This window comes from Diadema antillarum, unplaced genomic scaffold, assembly GCF_040938485.1.
Source record: "Diadema antillarum isolate AM-2024a unplaced genomic scaffold, OU_Dant_1.0 scf00000110, whole genome shotgun sequence".
NCBI lineage: Eukaryota > Metazoa > Echinodermata > Echinoidea > Diadematoida > Diadematidae > Diadema > Diadema antillarum.
Genome location: NW_027270999.1, coordinates 906,353 through 918,608, shown reverse-complemented (window position 1 = coordinate 918,608; position 12,256 = coordinate 906,353). Strand labels below are relative to the sequence as shown.

Genomic DNA, 12,256 nt, shown 5'->3' with positions numbered 1-12,256 from the left:
TTTTTTCTCTCTTCTCACTCTTCCTCCATCTTGTTCTACTCCTTCTCTCTCTCTCCTTCTCTCTTTTCATGTATTACCTCTTGTCAGTCTCGTGGTTCAACTGGCACGAGACCTCCAGATGGATTTCTACCCTCATTTTCCAGAATTTTTTGATATCGTCGTTTCGCTTCTTGACACCCAAGATGCAGAGCTGATTGAGGGCGCTTTCCAATGTCTCTGTTACCTCTTCAAGTTTCTTTGGCGATATCTTGTTAGAGATATTCATGATGTCTACCGGTATGCACAGACAAACATTCATAGCAATCCTCTTTTTGTTTGATTTCAATGCATGTCATATGACAATATAAACCATGTTAAGGATAAGTATTTAGTTGATAGAAAGAAACAAAATCATAACTAGCCATGCTCTGATGATATTTGCAAATTATAATACACATTTTCACAGTACTTCAATTTACCCTGCACTGTCTTTTGGTAATTGTTTTGGTCACTTGGAAACATACAATTCATGCTAAGTTTAAGGAAAGGTACTTCAAAGTGTCTTTTGTTTATCATATTACTACTTTTGCAACTTAGATTGACAGGTGATGCCATTGACAGGTGATGCCATTGACAAAATCTTAGGGAAGGGTGTGGGTGTGTTGTGCATGTGCATATCCAAGTAATATGAAGAAAATTGAAATCAGAATTATTATGAAATATATGGCATGTGTTTTGATATTCATTTTGGCCACGTAAGTGATGAGGGTATCATTAATCAGCATGAGTCAAAGTGCATTTGCATTGCATAGTCCCTGTAATCAAAGTACATGTACTGTATTTGTATATTCTTGGCTATTGGAAATACCTACGTGTATTTTGATGAATGCTGATTGATAAAGATTGTTTGCTGGTTTTATTTGCATTTTCGTTTATTTGCTAACTGTCAGCATGAGCAGGTTCTGTTTCCTGACTTCTTTGTTAATTTGAGAGAAAGGGCCAAGGTCTTGACAACAGTTGATTGCACAAATTTTATACGAGGATCAGTGAGCTGTGAATTCTCACCGAGTGACAAAAATTAAACAAACATTGCTGTCTCGCTCCTTAACAAGGGAACAGTGCCTTTGAAAAATGACAGTAGTATTCTGGATGGGTCTGACTGCTCTGAGCTTGGCTCACCCATGCCATAGATTTTGACCCTTTTTTATGCCTCCGCCACAAAGTGATGCATTATGTTTTGGGGTTGTCCGTCCTTCCATCCGTCCGTAATGAATTTTGTGGACAGTGTAACTGAAAAATCTTTGGAGGTATCCTAATGAAACTTGGCATGTATGTGTATTAGGGGGTGAAGTTTTGGCTACAACTTTAGGGTGCACATGCTCAAGGTCAAAGGGCAAAGGTCAAGGTCAAATGCTTAAATTTCACCATTTCCCCCATATCTATGCAATGCCTGAAGATATTTTCTTGAAACTTAGTGTATACATGTATTACCCAATTAAGATTCTCTGGTGAAAGTTTGGGGTCATGAGGTCAAATGTCAAAGGTCAAGTAAAATGTTAAAATTTCACTTTTTTCTCTGTATCGTGGAAATTGTTCAAGGTATCTTCATGGAACATAGTGATATGCATGTACTGACTGGCAGTGATTATCTAGGGAATTTGAGGTTCATGGGGTCAAAGGTCAAGGGCAGCACTTCAAAATTTTACTATTTCCCTCATAGTTATGCAATGCCAGCAGGATTATTATTTTTGTAAACTTATTGTATGCATTTATAACCCAGTAGAGATTCTCTGGGAAGGGTTTTTTTTTTTTTTTTTTGCCAAAAAGTCAAAAGGTCAAAGATCAAGTGAAAGTGCTGAACTTACTTCTTCCTCCATATCTTGGAAGTGGCTCAAGTTACATATCTTGAAACTTAGGACATATTTATAAATTTGATGCATGTTCTGCCTGACAGTGATTCTCCTATGAATTTTAGAGTCAAAGGCCAGATGAAAATGGTAACAATTTATTATTAAATACAGAAATTGCACTTTTTCTCCATACATTGAAAATTACTCAATGCATAAACTTATGAAAGGGTCAAAGTCATGTTAAAGTCCTTAAATCCCCGAATACATGCTCTCCTATTCATCCAATTAAACCTAGGTAAAGATAGGTGAATATCAAACACAATTGTGACAAACATGTCATTTTAGTATTCTGCCAGTTTTGTGAAAATGTAATCACACATTGTCTACATGTACTATAGACCTATTAGGAGAATCATGCATTATGGCGGAGGCATACCAAGCGACATTTCGAGTTCATTTCTGTTCTCACTATACACACTTGTGTATGTGATCCTGCAATACAAAAACTTACAAGAACTCAAATGGATTTCCAGTGGGTTGAGTCTTCTTGAAAGTATAAGACTCCAAACAACCTCTTAGGTCAACATGGTTGATTTGAGTATTTGTGTATGTGTGCGTGTCCATGCATGTGTGTACTTTCCCACAATGTCACCCTTTTTCTTTCTCAAAGTTAAGTTTGGAAGCCTGTAGATAAAGTGTAAAGTATTTTTTGATGATTGGTTAGAACTCCATTTTCTTCCATTGATATGTGAAAGTGTATATGAAAATCATTAAGACATCTAGACACTTTAAAAATGCCATGTTTGCCAGCAATTATTTCAACTCTAGTAGTGAACTTCGAGTGTGGCTTATATATGCCAGAACAACCAAATAGTCATGGTCTTTCCAACTTTGTGAATCACCTGCTTAACCAAGATACATAACTAGAAAAGCACTCTGAGAACACAGACCTCTGCCAAACAGCTACTTTCCACCAATGATCTTTCTCTTCCCAAAGAGATTTTTCTCCTCTCCACCACTGGGGAAAAGCTCTTTGGGCTCTTCCATAGAGATCGATTTCCACCCATAGGTATTCATGCTGAAAAATCGCCCGATTTCCCAATATAGAAGCCTTTGTTACGTCATAAACCCTCAGCTGCGCGGTGCGCCTCGCCCTAGCAGAAAGTGGAGCACACACTTTAGTGAAACCTCAAAAATGCGCAGCTTGAACTCCCAAGTTCATTTACCCTACCTGTCAAAATATCAAAAATCCTTTATAAATTCCCCAAAAATTCTCAGATCACTACCAAAATTTAGTCATTTGTTACTTCTGTCATTCTCAACCTTTCCTGTAAATTTCATCCAAATTTGTTTACTACTTTTTTGAGTTATTTTGCGCTCGGACAAACAAACAAACCAACAAACCAACGGTAACGAAAACATAACCTCCTCCCTTGGCGGAGGTAATAATCATGTGTGGGACTTCCTATGCATTTTGCTAAGGAGCAACTAGACATCATCCAGTGAATGAATCAATCTAACAGACAATGCTAAAAGTTCTGCAATCAAGTGACAACTTGCTTTTTGTCAGTACCTACATCGTACTAATCCCAGTTGTTTCCTTGCCAATTTTGAGGAGATTAGAGTAGTCTTCAACACAAAATCAAAACTTGGCTGAATGAGTTTGCGTAGCTATACTGTGGTGATTGCAATACAATATTACATGCAGCTCACCCCGTATGCATGACACGATAGTGCTTTCTTCAATGCAATACTGTGCTTTTTTTTGTAGCAAGCTATACAGTGTGTGTAACTGAAATTAGAAGCCTGAGTGTTCTATTTCTCATGAGTTTTGTTCTTAAGTTTGTAACAACATTTCGCGCACACATGCTCATTTAGTCTTCACATTACTTGCTTAAATATTCTTCAAAATCCAGACACACAGCTTGCATTATTCAGTTTCTGTAAAAATTACAATTAAACAACCACGAACACTGCTAAAGAACATACCAATGTTACGACCAAAATCACTCTGAGAATGATCGCACAAAAGAAACAATCAACTGATGTTCAGGCGGTTTATTAACAGTGATATTGAGGGTACAGACTGGTAATCGGCGTCATATCAGTACAACAATGATCAATAGAAACAGTTATAAATCGGTAGTGGAATCACTTACACGTATTAAGTAATCCTTTGAAAGTGTCCAGATACGATGTTCGATGCACAGACGAATGCTCCTTGACGCACCGATGAATGATTCCTCCGACGTAACTCCAGAGGCGCAGGTTACGATAGTCCACGGTATAGATCCGGGGTAAAATCCACGATATATGTTCACGGCGAAACGTGCAGAGTCCAAACGTTATGACGACCACGTCCAGTTGATGCGTTGAATAATGATTCACTTAATAATGTTCAGCTAAGAATCCAGCCCATCACAGCTTTGCCGTAGCAATGTCCACTGACAGAAAAATATGGAGTCTATCTCCAATGTAGGCAAATTCATTCTCTGCAGGCAAAATGTCTCCCAGGCCTTATCTCCACAAACATAACAGGTCAGCAGGTAACACAGGACTGACTATAACAAGTCGCTTCAGAGCCAGAAGTGACGTAACTCTCAGAGCAGAGGTGTTGGGTACTCTGCCTACTGCAGAATTTCTCTGGCTTATATACTATCCATTCACCCCCTTCTAGCACATTCTATAACTCTCTCCAACCTACTAGCTAGTCCAAGTTCCAGGAATCCTGGATGACTCACTGCATAACATCATTGCCAAAATTAACTACCAATCACATTGGGCTACAGGGACAGTGCCTCCCTCAGCCAAACATGTAAGCACTTCCCAGAACATTCTGGAATGGGTGAAATCATTCTAGATTGAGTGAGCTATAATGTATTTCCTGTTACATGCATGTACTGTATAGCTACATTGTATACCACCTAGAAAATTCTCCACTTATCTGGTCAGCCTGTGTGTACTATATCTATACCACATAGAATGTTCTCCATTAATCTGGTCAACCTGTGTACATATACATTAAAATAGCCATACATACAGTACATCATACGTACATAACTACTAGTGTGTACATTTGTGACACCAATACATGAAGAAATACATGTTGTAATTAAGTTTGTAATCAAAATTTTAAAAAGTGATGAAAGTTTTGATCAGAAGAAAGTCCCATCTTCTTTATTTTGTGTGCAATGTTGGGACGCGACTTATCCGACAGCACGTCCTTATATACCCTGGCAAACAGGGTATTCCTCAGGAATTCTTATTCTTTGACAATGAATATAATTGAAGTTGCCATTAATATGATACCATATTCACAGCTGGTGATGAGGCCATACCACCAGATTAATCCCTACTTTAACAGTGAAAAAACACAGACAAACAAACTCAGAGGGATTTTTTTTTCTGATGAAAACTTCATAATTTTTCTCCATTATTTTTTGATAAAAAGACTCGCTAAAAATCTTGAGATTGGGAGCACGATTGCTCTAGCGCTTTTTCTGAGCATGTAAATGCTTGCAAAAAATGTTCAGATTTAGAGCGAGATCGTCATCCTCTTATTTTGTACCTGTGGCTGCAGCCATTATCTGTGTTAAAGATAGATGATTCAGTGGCTGATATTGCCCTGCTATTGGCACATTGCAAAGTCCCTGTTGTCATGAATATGTGTGTTGTTTTTAATAGACTGGTGATTCTTTGAGCTGGAAAGACAATAATTTACCTGACCTGGCATATAGGTCTCGCCCTGAGTTTCTATTGAAATTAATGGAGTCTTATTGCTGGCAAATATGGCACTATAAAAGTTATTATTTTCATGTATGAGAAGGTCACAGACATTTTCGTTAGATGTTGTTTTTGTGATTTGACACTGAGGCTGTTATAAGTGCACTAATGCTTGTCTGTTTATTCCGCTAGTGCCTCGTGTAGCAATATATCCGTGTGTTGTTAAATTCACGGCCCAACAGTAATTAACAGTGATTGACAGAATTCACAAAAATATCAGCTTCTGCAGTTATTCTCTGTAGTAGTTGCCATGGGCAATTAAATCCCTTTGTTGTAACTCATTATACTTGAATGTACCCTTCACTTAAAAAACAAATTTCTCTTACTTTTGCAAATGTGTGTTTGTGTTTGTGTTGATTTTTACAAATGAGTGTCTTATTTTTGTGTTCAGCATGTATTCACCACTTCTCTCTGAAGACCAGAGGCCTCACATAAGACAGTTTGCAGCAGAGAGTTTTGCATTCCTCATGAGAAAGGTGAAAGGTCATGGCCAACTCTTTGATGCCATGTTAGGAAGCCTTGAAGAGAATCCAGAGGCAAGTTAGAATCTTTTTATGCTAAGTGTAGTACTTCAATGAATAAATGTGTCTTGCACCATTTCCATACTCAACACAGAAAGAAAAAACAAAACAAAACAAACCTCCATTCCATTTACAAGTTAGACTTTCTTGAGCATGTCCTGACTCTTGACAGAATATTTCCATTTCAATTCAGCTCCTGTTTAATATCCATGAAAATTTTCACGAAACAGCATGAAACAATTACACTTGCTAATCAGAAGAGATGATGTAATTCCTGCTCTTGTTTCTTGGATTTGTGCCTGCAATTATTCCCTTTTTTTAAAGTAAAAAAAAAGAGAGTAAAAAGTACTGAAAGATATATTATATGATTAAAAAAAAAACACCAAGGAGACAAGCAAGCAGTGACCACTTTAGATGGCCTGGCATTAAGTTAACAAAACATCTTCTGATACAGAGAGCATGATTCTGTGGAATGTAATTGTGGTTATTGTAATATCTGTTTCTGTAATAGAAAGCCAGAGGCCTAGGAAGACTCTTCTTTGATATGCTGAAAGGGGTACGACACCAGGTGCACTCATATGCCAGTAAGGTAAGAAATCCCCTACTGTTCTTTTTAAACTATAACCCTTGATGATACCTCTAATTACAAATACCTCTTGGAGAGTAAGATGTCACTTTTTTTGCAAGGATGTAGTTTTATCTTTATTTCCTGGATACCATGACAAAGGTCAAGCATCCCTTACAAGAATCGTGATGATGATGATGATGATGATGATGATGATGATGATGATGATGATGATGATGATGATGATGATAGTGATGATGGTGATGATGGTGATGATAATGATGATTATGATGAAAATGATGATGAAAATGATGATGATAATGATGATGATTATATGAAGATTATAATCATTTGATTGCTTTGCTATTCACCAACTTTGTGTAGTTAATCGATACTCAGTGGAAAGACCATGAAAAAGTTGGTGCCTTTATTTGCACAGACATTAGTGGTGACAGAAGTGAGATAATGATTTACAGAAAATTATTATAGTAGAATGGTGAAAGGCTCCTGAACCTAGAAGATTCCAATCTTATGTGCATAAAATGAGCTCTACCCAATCAGAGACTTGCCAAGTAACAGTTGTTAGAAGCTACTTTCTGAGTAGATACAAACATTAGTCTCATGAATGGTAATGTCCTTTCTCACTGGCTCTGGGCTCCAGTCACTGTTTCACTTTGAGTTTGCATCATGCATTCGATTCATATTCCAAAGTGGAAGTCAACTTACTGCACTTGACATAGTGTAGACATGCAAAAGCCATGGTGATAGTGTCAAAAGTTTTGAGTACACTGTCCTATACCATGCAGAGAGGCAATCTATCAGTCGAGAGAAACTAACCCTGGGGATCGAAGCCTTCATCAGAGTTCCTGCGGTCAGAGAAAGCCTGGAAAAATCATGGAATTTTGAAAATGTTTTTCCAGGCCTGGAAAAGTCATGAAAAATCAGAATTGCATACATATCATGGAAAAGTCATGGAAATTGATGAATTTGTATATTTTGGCCTGTGAGTGCTCTCCTTTTTTTTCAGTGTTACTTTGTTTTTAAGGAAAACATTTCATTGAATAAAATCGGACAAACATGTCCGCCACGTACAGTGTTGGTGTGTTATGCAGATTGACACTTTACACGGACACCATTTATCTAATAGTCATTTCCATTCCAGGGGCAGATCCAGGAATTCTGAAAAAAGGGGGGGGGGGGGAGCGTAACTAATGTTTCTGGTGCCACCTCCGGTTTCATTTCATTTTTTTTTTCTTTTTATTTCTTTTGTTAAAAAAAATAATAAAGGAGGGGGGCATGCGTCGATTGCGCGCCCCTCTGGATCCGCCACTGCATTCATATAATGCTAGTTAACCACATAGGTTTTCATGAAGTTACTGTATGAAAAAGAGTCCTTGATAATGATATCATAAATTTTGCATTGAAAAGTCATGGAAAAATCATGGAATTTATTTTTGTAAAAGGTGCAGGAACCCTGCATCATGTTCTTTTAATGAGTAATGGTATAGGTTGTTTCAGTTCATACAGACTTAAAGGCATACTTTACCATTTGAAGATGAAACAAAAACCCAGCATTAGTGCTTTAAAATAGTTCTAAAATGTGAGTTAGGGATAGAAACAACCATTGTAAAAATTTAAATCCATAAAATCGATGTTAAGTATTGTTAAATATACCAAATGTAAGCAATAGTTATATAAGAATGTTTCCAGACTAAACTGTCTACAGTTACGGTTTGTTGAGAAAAATACAGATTGATTGTATCTCCTTTTATTCTAGGCTTTATTGTGAAAATTTTATATGAAAGGATGTTTTATGGTACAGCAAACCTACACATATGCACTAAATGTCATATCTTGAATTTTTTTTTTATTATTACTGTTTCCAAAGGTAAACATGACCTTTAATTTGGCTTAAGTTGCTTAAAATATAAAATTTAGATGAAACACATCACAGTACATGCACATATAGATACAAAATCATATGTGTAGTACAGATAATAAAAAATCAAATAAGCAGCCACCAGAAGTATCCTCATGTATGGAGATAATGTACAATGTAAGACATCTTATACAGTATTCACAAGTATGTTGTAGCAAGTACAAATACAGGTTTGTGATTGATACTGTCACATGTATGAATATGACACTGTTTTGTCCTCATTGATTTTCATGTATAGTCAACACAAAAGTGTATAAAGGACTTTGTAAGGAGTCTGCTGTACAACCAATAAATTTGATATTATGATCGGTTACCATGTGTATATTTGGGATATATTTCCTGAATGCCAATGGCAAGAATGCTGTATGATTGTAAATACTTTGAATTATGGCATTTGCCATACACCAGCTGTTGGTAGACCTAAAACTGTGTAATTCATACTTGATGTGAGGAAACCATGATGATGACTATAGCACAAAGGGAACCAACACTTGACTAGTTCTGTTGTTCACAGAGTTCTTTGTCTGGCATGAAGCTGTGTTGTCAGGTTAATTCAAGGTACTGGCATTTGAGTGTACTCATATCCCTGTATGCCTATGTATGCCTTTAACACAAACACATGGCTTTATGATTAGCTGTGTGTATGAGATGAATCATCAATTGTGACAAACCATCAACGGTGAGTCGAGTCACGCAGATCAGTATTCCACTTGATTTCGCTTCTTTCTTTCTTTTTCTCTTTTTTGAAGATTAAGCAAAGAAAATGGGATTCCCTCAGGATTTGAGCCCGAGACCTCTGGATTAGTTTAGAAAAGTACCATATGTTTGCAATAACTTGAGATCTTCTTTATGTCAATGTACATTTTAGCTATCTCATACCCCTTTCAGTAACGCATTTTTGGCCAGCTCCTGGGCGGAGCTAAATTGGCCCGTGCCAAGCAGTAAATATTGCTTTCAATACATGTAACTACAGCAGAGCCATGCTACAATGACCCAGTCACGAACTCGGCCACATAAAGGATAACTACCATTGTAACTGAATGCGCGCTCCGGCGGAGGCACGGCCAGGTGATTGCGACCTTTGACCGTGCAAGGAATTTTGGCCAGAGCATGGCGCAGCTATCGTTCATAAACACTTCGATCGATGCCAGGCCCAAGCCTGGCCCGTGCCTGGTGCTAGGCTGCAGCAGCGCTAAAATAGTCCCCACCTGGTGCAGGCCACTTTGGCCCGACCCATTCATAAACTCAAAATTTTACAACTTAGCTCGGGCCTGGCTTGAGCCAGGAGGGTTACTGGGGTAACAGGCAACTGGCAATGACTACATATTATTCTAGTGAAACCTGCCAGTCATATTGATGTTTTTTTTTTTCTAAAGGAACAATCACTCTGTTTTCCCAACCTTACACCCCATGCCCACTCGCAAATTTTACTCTAACTCTGACTCACCTCCCCATAGAGCTGTGAGAATACAATTTCCAAGTACAACTTAATCAAAATAAGTCAAGGGTGTGTGTGCTTATGTTTATTTTTATATGCAGTATGGAAATACAAGGAAAACAAAACAGTTCCATTTGTTTGATTAAAAGATCCTGTGAAACAGAGGGATATGAAAATATAGTGGTTACCTAACTAAAATAATTGGATGTACATGATTGTTTGAACTGACTTTTCAACAGTTGCAAACAAAATGTGAAGAATATGCCAGAGCAGGTTTGTGTACATAGTTTATATTTCGGTAGTAATTTTTCAGGTCATGATTGATAACAAAGAATGTTATCAATGAATAAATGAACTGGGAGAAGAAAGATGAATATCACCATCACCAGTGGTGATGATGATAATATGTGTGTGGGAATCAAAAAGTTGAAAGAAAAGGGAAGGGAGAAGGAATAAGATGAGATGTACTGGTAATAAGAAAAGCTGAAGGAGCTCTTATAGAGGAAAAACTCATAGAAGTGAGGAGCAAAATCTTGAAGTATTGTATGGATACTTTGCAGTAGAAATCAATCTCAATCTGACCCCACAAAGTTCAGGGTAGTGTCATAGGCCCAAGGGATGGGGATGATCTAGACAATCTTATTCAATTTCTATGTTCGATAACAAAATAGTCTGCAACTCAAAGAAGGTCTAATATTATAATCTACCACACAATGTGACTAGAATTTCTTTATGTCTTCATGATGGGCCGGGAGAATGAGCCAGAGAACAAGTAAAATGAGTAAAATGAAACTGCAGAACACAAGTACGGCAATAAATATGTTGACTTACATTGTGTACCAAAAGATGGTCGAAAAGCAATTGACATTACATTGTCATTAATGACTTGATACGGCATGCATTCTATCTGCTGTTTTAGAATATGTATTTTTTGACCCAATTTTGATTCAATATTGACCGCTATAGGGCATGTGTCAAATGTTTCATTCTTTTTTTCTTCACAGATATCATAATACAGGTATTCACAGTACATACATTTGTCAATGTTAACTGAAAATTTAGCTTCAGGTTGTACCCTATACATCATCTTGACGTATTTCAACTTGTAGGTAATGTGTAGGAATAAGTCAGCATTCGCAAAATTTCCCTATCATCTATGACTTGCGTATATGGAACATGCTGTGTGGCTGGCATCTTTAAGCATCCATGATTGTTTTTGTGAATGATCTCCCCACACTAGGCTCTGTATCTATTTGAATCACGTCGCTGGGGTGACAAGACCTTGTATCTCAAATTTTGGTAAAAATGACTTTATTTGACTTGCGATCAGATAATTGGTTACGTGATGTCGTGTCCAAATCCTAACTGTCTTACCCCAAAAATGAAGCCACCACGGCATGTCAAAGGAAAGGCTCTCCCATTCGCTACAGTGCTTTGGCTGCCATGTTTTTTTGCTCTCCTGAACATTTGACATTTTGTAGATATGAGGTCTTGTCGCCCCAGCGACAATATACTGGTTTTTTTTTTATGTTTCATCTGTTAAATGACTTTTAATTCAGCTTTATGTCTGCAATGAATGATAATAGATATTGATTCTATACTACTATGACTCTTTGTGAGCACTTTTCTCTCTCAGTTCATGCGATGAAAAACATTTGTGAAGAGATTTCTAGGAGGGAATCTCAAAACACTTGTCTCACTCCCCAAAGTGTGTCTCTTTGTTGTTTTTGTTTCATATAGATATTACCAGTGCTGCTGTCACGACTAGGCCCATGTCCGCGCCATGAGGAGTGTAAGGATGTACCCACCATTCTGCAATGGGAGCTGGTTTTAGACTCCTTTCAGGAGACCATCCTGTGTCTCTGTGGCTACCTACAAAGGGAACACTCTAACATTATATGGCACACTTTCCTGGTGAGCTTTTTTGTTGTTGTTGTTGGTATGACATCTTTTGGACACATGTAGACATTAGTCAAAAGCATTTGACAGTTGACTGCAAATATGTCTCTGTTCGTGTTGGGTTCAGCCCTTCTTGTAATGTGATAGTTGTTCCGATTTATGATGTAGGTTTCAATGTGACATTCTTCTTCTAATGTTAAGTGGAGTGTAACTTGTTCTATTTGTTGAATTTCTGCATTGATAATTTAATTTGTATTAACCATCCATCTGTCATATTCTGTT

At 37.5% G+C, this 12,256-nt stretch overlaps 1 protein-coding gene across 1 annotated transcript in view; it reads left to right on the top strand.

Moving 5' to 3' along the window:
- Positions 1-12,256, top strand: part of LOC139719421 (small subunit processome component 20 homolog) — a 111,844-nt gene that overhangs the window by 41,580 nt on the left and 58,008 nt on the right. The window contains exons 5-8 of the mRNA XM_071630837.1: positions 88-276; positions 6,004-6,148; positions 6,645-6,722; positions 11,816-11,989. Of these exons, the coding sequence (XP_071486938.1) occupies positions 88-276; positions 6,004-6,148; positions 6,645-6,722; positions 11,816-11,989 (586 nt within the window). The remainder of the gene's footprint in view (positions 1-87; positions 277-6,003; positions 6,149-6,644; positions 6,723-11,815; positions 11,990-12,256) is intronic.